Here is an 8,752-nt window from a genome sequence, read left to right as displayed (position 1 = left end):
TTTCTGTCTTACATTATGTTCAGAACATAAATACAACACTGCATTGTGGGTAACTATGTCCCTCTTCTTCTGAGTTTCTGGCAGACTAGACTAGACTAGACTCCCCCACTGTTGATCTTGGGTAGTGTACCATTGTGCACGTACAAGGTAACCTGAAGACTGGACACTTCACTTATTTCTTCCTTTGCAGACTGGCAACCCTTTGGAGATAAAACTGGCACCTCAGGTGGATTTCTTTTTTTGGGGGGGGGGGGGTCACTTCTCTTTACCTCTTTCCCCTAGAACCCGGATGCTGGAGTGTATAGTTAAAGGGGGATTAATCTTTAAAACATTTCAAATGTTGATGATTTTAACACTTATATTGAAATTAATTCATTGTTCATTTCAGTTTACAATATTTACATATAACTCCCCCTCCCCTCCCTGTGTCTCCTAGTAGGTACCCTGATTGATGTTCAGTCCTGCAGTCATTCCGGGCCCCTCGCCGGAGAGAATGTCGTCCGTGTGCAGCTTGTGGAAAAGTGGAGATATTTGACTAAATACACATTTTCTGCCAGAACTTTCTATTAATATGAAACTAGTCTTAGGAATTAATTATTGGGTGGGTGCACAGGCAGTGCTATAAGTTTAAATGCAGACAAGGTCAGTCTGGTAATGCATGCACGCTGGATAGGACCAATCTATATGGCTGTGTATTTGGAATACATGAAATATGTATACATTTATAGACATGCTAATCTAGGGCTATCTATTAACTTGCAAACGTAGAATATTCACCTAATATTCAAACATGTATTCACCAAGTAAAACCAACTTACAGTTAGTTGATTTAAAGTGTAGGCCTATTTGTGTGCTCGTGATCTGGGCAAGTGACTTTTGTGCCCGGTCAAGTGAATGGGAAATGTACTGCATCAAAAAGTTAATGTCAAGCCCTGTATAAGTACATACATCTTTAGCCTTTGCATATGCCTGCAAGGTCGTTGAGGCTAGTGCAAATGCTACGGCAAGTGCTACAGGCCAAGATGGAGTCTGAAGAGGTGAGTTTTCAGACCACGGCGGAAGATTGGGAGTGAGTCTGCAGTCCTGATTGCAATTAAGTTCATATAGTTTTGGAACCAGAAGGGACCATGGAGAAGAGTCTGGGACATGCATGTAGAGCGTCCTGGCTGTTTTAGTGAATGTTCTGCCATCCTCTCTGTGTTGGCTGATCTGAGCGCACGAGGCGGTTTGTCCCATGAACTGGCGAGGCCAAACTTGGGTAATCTTAATTGGAGTACCAGAGTTGGCCACTTGGAACCTTTTGCTTAAAAAAATCCCTCCCTGGTCCTGGGGGCTTGATCCCTCCCCTAACAACAGTGATGTGGTCTGATGTCATGGGTCTCCATATATGGGTATTAGACGGAACAATAAACCGTTGCCACTACCAATGCCGATTTGTGCTGACCGTGTCCATATTGGGGCATAACGATCCTCTGTCATGTCTCCATATATGGGTGGCTCAGGAGGCAGAGCAGGACGTCCAATTATCTGTGGGTGTTGGCTGGAAGGCTGCATTGAAATTCAACAGATCCAGTGGAATTTATGAAAGGAATGTGCGAGGATAAAAAACCTCCAACCTGCAATCATCCGTTGGCCATTTTAAGACCGTTCCTCAGTTCCTGTATGAACTGTTAATGGTGACTGTGCAAATTGACTTTATTAAGGATGCATGGCAACGCTTTGTGTTGTGATGACATCAGACCAGAGCCCTGGACAGCATATAAAGAGTTTTAAAGAAGCCTTTAAGATTTTAACACCATTCAAAGAACGAGAGTAGTGTATAACCTACCAATGTTTGCCCTAAATATATTCTAATAGCTCCTATTCAGCAGGAAAGCCGAACAAAACAACACCGCAATTAAACCTAGGTTTGTTTACATCTGACACGACTGGGCAGAACATAATCAATAATCTGGCTAAAAGTAATTCTATTCCATTTGAAGCTGAAAAACCACGCACACCATACTTATAAAAACCTTTGAAACTGACAGTCATAACCCCCCAATAATTATTTTAGCCTAAACTTATTCCTGTAGGGCAGGCAAGCTGTGACAGGAACCACATCATTTGAAACTGACCACCATGTTCAGGAAGAACATAAAGAAAAATCCTGAGGTATTTAACAATGTGTCCGAGGGGCTGCGGCGTCTGTACCGGACCAAACTCTTCCCTCTGGAGAACACGTATCTATTCCATGAATTCCACTCCCCAGCGCTGGAAGACGCCCATTTCGACCAGAAGCCCATGGTGCTTCTGGTGGGCCAGTACTCCACCGGTAAGACCACCTTCATTCGACACCTGTTGGACCAGGACTTCCCCGGCATGCGGATCGGCCCCGAGCCGACGACGGACTCCTTCATCGCCGTGATGCACGGGGAACAGGAAGGGATGATACCGGGCAACGCTCTAGTGGTCGACCCCAAAAAGCCCTTCCGCAAGCTGACCGGTTTTGGAAACCAATTCCTGAATAGGTTCATGTGTTCGCAGATGCCTAATCCGGTCTTGGAGAGCATCAGCATCATCGACACCCCCGGGATCCTCTCGGGGGAGAAACAGAGGCACTGCAGAGGTTACGACTTTGCGGCCGTGCTGGAGTGGTTCGCCGAGCGAGTGGACCGCATCATCCTCCTGTTTGACGCTCACAAGCTGGACATCTCCGACGAGTTCTCCGAGGTCATCCGAGCCCTGAAGAATCACGAAGACAAGATGCGCGTGGTGCTCAACAAGGCCGACCAGATCAACACCCAGCAGCTGATGAGGGTCTACGGCGCCCTCATGTGGTCCCTAGGCAAAATCATCAACACGCCCGAGGTGGTGCGTGTGTACATCGGCTCGTTCTGGGCCCAGGCGCAGATGGTCCCGGACAACAGGCAGCTGTTTGAAGCGGAGGAGCAAGACCTGTTTTTGGACATCCAGTCCCTGCCGCGCAACGCGGCCGTGCGCAAGCTCAACGACCTGATCAAGCGGGCCCGCCTTGCCACGGTGCACGCCCACATCATCAGCGCCCTGAAGAGCGAAATGCCCAGCGTGTTCCGGAAGGAGTCCAAGAAGAAGGAGCTCCTAGCCAACCTCGGCCGGATCTACCAGAAGATCGAGAAGGAGCACAAGATCTCGAGCGGCGACTTCCCCAACATCCACAAGATGCGCGAGCTACTGGACGGCCAGGACTTCTCCAGGTTCCCGCCGCTGAAGCCCAAGCTGCTGCAGCGGGTGGAGGACATGCTGGCCAACGACATCGCCCGCCTCATGAGCATGGTGCGCCACGAGGAGGCCTCCATGCCCTGCCCGTCGGTCAAGGGCGGTGCCTTCGATGGGCCCACGCGGGGGCCGTTCGGCCTGGGGTACGGCGTGGGCGCCAGCGAGGGCATGGACGACCGGGAGTGGGTGGTGAGCCGCGACAAGCCCGCCTACGACGAGGTCTTCCGCGCCCTCTCGCCCGTCAACGGCAAGGTGTCGGGCGCGGCGGCCAAGAAGGAGATGCTGAAGTCCAAGCTGCCCAACACGGTGCTGGGGAAGATCTGGAACCTGGCCGACATGGACAACGACGGCTACCTGGACGACGAGGAGTTTGCCCTGGCCAACCATCTGATCAAGGTCAAGCTGGAAGGTCACAAGCTTCCCGCCATGTTGCCCGAACACCTGCTGCCGCCGTCCAGGCGCACGCCGCTGCCGGGGGCCCAGAGCAGCCTGGAGAGCAGCCGCGTCACAGCCTAAAGGGGGCTACGCAATACGCATTGCCTATAGAAACTAAGTTCTAAACGCTTATTTCAACTCTGGCGGGGGGCAGGGCGTGCAAGGGAGCACGAGCACGGCAGTTTCACTCGCTTGTTGCTAACGGGGATGTCTGACTTATGGACAGTCCTCGCTCCACCTGCGACATACCTGGTTCAACCATGTCTTGCTCAAGGACACTTGAGCTTCACTTCAGCTAAAACTGAGAACCTTCTGGCTCCCAGATGGTTTCTCTATACCTACCGAGTCACAATTCTCCAGTACGCCAGGAGAATGGTGATCATTCTATACAATGATTATCAACCGATCATTTCAGGGACCCCAGTATCATTGATATGATGCATTAGGCCACAGACCCCTATTTGATATTAAAAAAAAATCTCAATTGTGTGAAGTGAGGAGCACCTTTGTTTGCTCTTGTATGTCGGGCATGCTGCAGCAATGGGGACCTGTTTTTTCGGGGATCTTGAATAAGACTAACATTAAACGTCCATAGACTTGGCTGCCACATGATGTCATGTCTGAAAGCCAGTGTTACCTCTCCGAACCCCAATCTACACTGTAAAGGCTCATACATAGTCTGGTTTTACGGTGGTGGGGTGACCACCGAACTACAACATGACGTCACGAGCCGCGGTGAAGAGCAAACCACCGCCACCGCTCCAGCCCTTCTCTCTGTTTTTACTCACCACCGCTCAACGTTATTTCAGCTCCGGTGGTCAGCTCACCACCGGAGCGGTGGTCACCTTACCACCGAAAATCCAGACTATGAATAGGCCTTAACTGTATACAATCTTCCGTATTCACTTAAATCTTGGAGTGTACAAATCGTTCCATTTGTTGCGTTTCAGACCCACGAGTGTCCTATTTGCACCCCTGGTAGTCTCCGGCCTGACGTTGAGAAACTGTGATTTAATACGCCTGTTTAATTAAACACTTGAACCCTAGTAACCCTATTTGGGGGGGCGCATATTCGGGAAAAATGCAAGCTCACAACATGGTCCTCCACATTGTGAGCTTGTAGATCGGGAATTCTGGGTGAAGATATTCAGTATGACCCTGGGGACTCTGGCCAGTGGCTAAGCAGTAACCTTTTTAGCTAATGATTGTTTTGTTTTAATATAAAGGAACACAAAATGGGAAATTAGAGGTAGGCAAGTGATATTTTTTTGTTTAAACAAGTGTTAAATAGCTTTATATTCTAACAGTACTCATTGCTATAGAGTGTAGGAGTCTTTCCAGTCTTTCCAGATCTGTAGAAAGCAGAAAGTACATTTCCGCATCGGGACAGCAATGTCATCCATTCAGGAGTGACCTAACGTAAAGTGTTTAGTGAAGTGTTTGAACCCTCACCCTACTAACCTTCTCCTTCTGCAGTCTGACTTTGTCTGCTTAATAGTTGGGATTAAATTGTGATTTATAAACTGCTTAATTAAATTGAAACCTCCATTCGTAAAGGGTAATATTTTATGTGGGGCGGTGGTGCCTCAGTCAGGGGTTAGAGTGGCCGGGTGGTAACCACAAGGTCGCCAGTTCAAACCCCGCGCTACCCCAGAGTTAGTGTCGAAGTGTCCTTGAGCAAGACACTTAAACCCGAATTGCTCCTGATGTGCTGGTTGGTGCCTTGCATGGTGTCTTCCACCATCGGTGTATGAATGGGTGAATGTAATGCACATATAAACGCACCATTTACCATTTATTGTATTGCTTCGTGTCGTGTTTTGAGCCACTCTTCGAGCTTGAGGACCTGCGGGAAAAAAAACACAAAGTATAATGGAGATAGAAGGTTTCTGCCCGACAACAACGTTATGAAAGTTGTACTTTAAGTACAGGTTACTTTCCACCACTGCATGAATACGTCTGCTGTCTCCCTGGTGCATGTAACGGTGGTGTGGGAGGAATTGATTGTCTTCTCTCTGAAGAAGAGCTGCATGATAAAGCTCTGAGTACAGACGATAATGGATCTCTCCCTCTCTCTCTCTCTCTCTCCCGAGGCTTGTGGTTTTATTTACATCAGAGGAACAGAGGACATCTTTTCTCCATAAGAGACATTAAAGATGTAAAATGGCTGCTAAAAAGCCTCTCTATTGTTCATCATCATAACACTGATGAGTTCAATAACACTTCAGCTATGAATAAAGGTGTAATTGTGTCAAGTAACAACCTTGAGGTCTCACCTCAACATAGTTTAAAAATCACACCCGTGTGAACTGAGTGGTGCAACTCCACTCTCCCCCCTCCCCTCCTCTCTCTCTCCCATTAGCAGGCAACAGTGCAGCACTAATACTATCTCTCTCTGTTTCTGGCAAAACAGCGCCCCTACTGGTACTCATAGTCATATACTGGTGTTCATGGCCACATAGGTGAACACGGACATTGCTGTTCTTTGGAGTGGTTGCACCACTCAAAAATCACACCCGTGTGAACTGAGTGTTGCAACTCCCCTCCCCCCCCCCCGTCCTCTTCTCTCTCTCTTTCTCTCTCATTAGCAGGCAACACTGCAGCACTATCTCTCTCTGTTTCTGGCACAACAGCGCCCCTACTGGTACTCATAGTCACATAGGTGGGTTAACGTCACATAGGTGAACACGGACATTGCACCAGCGAGGATTAACATAGGAATGAGCCTGCATTGCATATCGTGGGTCCATCGTGTGACCCATGCAGACTCCTATAGCTCTGGTGTGACCTGTACGTAGGTATTAAGAGACATGCGCGTGACGTCATTGCAGTAGCGTACCACCAATGCAACACTGGTAATGACGTCATGACATGATGACTTCATGATGCAGACGTCACATCAATAGAGCTGGCCCCGCAGCAACTATACCATTGATAATAATTACCCCCAACACCTGGTCTTCTCCGGTGACGTCACACCACTGATGATGTCTCCGAGAGTATAAAATGTTTGGGTTCATCCCACTTTTCTCTCTGGAACACAAGTTGCAATTCTATATCCTTGGAGATATATTGTAAATCAACTGTGTTTCTTCAATATTTACACCCATAATAAAGTGAATTCAAATAAATGCAGTCTGTTCGCCGGGGAAGAAGCGTGGCGACCGGACTGCTGTGCCTGCTCACGTTGTGCCTCTGGGACGCGGTCGCCGGCTACAGGCCCGTGATCATAATCCACGGACTGTTCGACGGCCCGCGCGACTTCGGGACCCTGTGCAAGTTCATCGAGGACGCTCACCCGGGAACAGACGTGTCGGTCGTCGACCTGTTCGACGGCAGCGGCAGCTTGCAGCCGCTGTGGAAGCAGGTGGAGGGCTTCAAGGAGGCCGTCGCTCCCATCATGCGGAACGCCACCGACGGCGTCCACCTGATCTGCTACTCGCAGGGCGGGCTCATCTGCCGCGGGTTGGTCTCCACGCTGCCCGACCACAACGTCCACACGCTCATCTCGCTGGCCTCGCCGCAGGCTGGGCAGTACGGCGACACGGACTACCTGACACACGTGTTCCCGCGCTTCGTCAAGGCCAACCTGTACCGCCTGTGCTACACGCGGCTGGGCCAGAGGGTGTCCGTCTGCAACTACTGGAAGGACCCGCACCGGAGGGAGGCGTACGCCGGCGGCAGCGACTACCTGGCCCCGCTCGACGGCGAGAGGCCTCACGCGGACGCCGCCGCGTGGAAGGAGAACTTCCTGAAGGTCAGGAAGCTGGTGCTGATCGGAGGCCCCGACGACGGCGTGGTCACGCCCTGGCAGTCCAGCCTGTTCGGCTTCTACGGCGACGGCCAGAGCGAGAGCGTGGTGGAGATGCGGCGTCGGGACGCGTACCTGACAGACGCGTTCGGCCTGAAGACGCTGGTGGCTCGGGGCGACCTGGAGGAGTTCTCTGTGTCCGGAGTGAAGCACGTGTGGTGGCACCACAACGAAACGGTGTTCCGCACGTGCATGGAGAAGTGGCTGGTGTAAGTAAGCCCGAGATGGGGATCTAATGGCGGCATGCACTCGTGGCGGATCCGCGTCATAGATCACGTGATCATCTATCACGTGCATGACTCCAGATTTGGACGCGGTTTCAGTGTGATCGCATGGGCATTGACTTCCATTACAAAATAGAAGTTGTGTAGTAGCCTTCTCTCAATAGAGAGTTGCGTCACCTCCGTTCACTTCATCGGGCCTGCAGGTCCAATGGCGGCTCCTCTACAAAGACTTCTATTGTTGGTGAATAGTGACAGGCTTTGTCTTGTCACTGAACTGAGAGTTTACGGAATGCACTGGAGTCTATGAGCGTTTGTCACTATTTCGAGTTACATTGAACCACGTGACCGGCGCTGTTTTCTGCCCCCCTTGTCTCTAATACCGGTATTAAGCTCTGGTAGTGGACTACTACAGGCCAGGGCAGCATTTAGACAAGGTTTGGTACTGATTGGTGCAGCTGGGTCTGCCAGGTTGGCTCTGGACAGACACACAAACACAGACCCCTGTCATACACAGCGAGGCCTCCTGCAAAAGCAATGTACGCCAAATAGTTGTAGGTTCTATGCTAGCCTATTGCATGCCAATCACTCCGGCCTTTTGTGAGATCAGCTCTGGGTGGATAAACTCTACATTGTTTCCAAAACAGTGAGTTGGGAGTCTTGGGACCCTCTGTGGGTCACAGACACATTTGTATAGGTCACTCACAACGTCACGAGTCACACGACTCAAGTAAAAATCCCATTTTATTTTCCTACATTAGAAAAATACATGTATATATATATTTCAAAATTTAGAATAATTTTATATTAAAACAAACAAATGAAAGAAAAAAAATATGGAACATGCGCTGCTCCCGTGCTTGTGGTTATGCTTAGGTTAGGGTTTGAGGTAGGCCTATAGGTTATCCGTCGAATGAGTGACTGTCCAATAATGAATGGACCAATAATGGGCAAACGACTAGTCTCTCTTGGGTCTCGACCTGAAGTTTGGGAACCACTGCTGTAATTATTAGAGCACTGTTTTCAAAACTTCTCAGGTCTAATAGAC

The 8,752-nt window shown here is 49.7% G+C and overlaps 2 protein-coding genes across 2 annotated transcripts; both read left to right on the top strand.

Moving 5' to 3' along the window:
• Positions 1-2,121: 2,121 nt before the first annotated feature.
• LOC310855717 (EH domain-containing protein 1-like) lies at positions 2,122-3,753 on the top strand (the record flags this gene model as incomplete). Its single annotated transcript, XM_083760839.1, has 1 exon — positions 2,122-3,753. One exon carries the CDS (start codon positions 2,122-2,124, stop codon positions 3,751-3,753), a length of 1,632 nt encoding a protein of 543 aa, XP_083616965.1.
• Positions 3,754-6,802: 3,049 nt separating this feature from the next.
• LOC310855710 (lysosomal thioesterase PPT2-A-like) lies at positions 6,803-7,696 on the top strand (the record flags this gene model as incomplete). Its single annotated transcript, XM_083760827.1, has 1 exon — positions 6,803-7,696. One exon carries the CDS (start codon positions 6,803-6,805, stop codon positions 7,694-7,696), a length of 894 nt encoding a protein of 297 aa, XP_083616953.1.
• Positions 7,697-8,752: the final 1,056 nt, after the last annotated feature.

The sequence above is a fragment of the Protomyctophum parallelum genome, assembly GCF_964188405.1.
Source record: "Protomyctophum parallelum genome assembly, chromosome: 1".
Taxonomy (NCBI): Eukaryota; Metazoa; Chordata; class Actinopteri; order Myctophiformes; family Myctophidae; genus Protomyctophum; species Protomyctophum parallelum.
The sequence above is the reverse complement of the archived record's forward strand: the minus strand, read 5'-3'. Positions and strand labels throughout refer to the sequence as shown.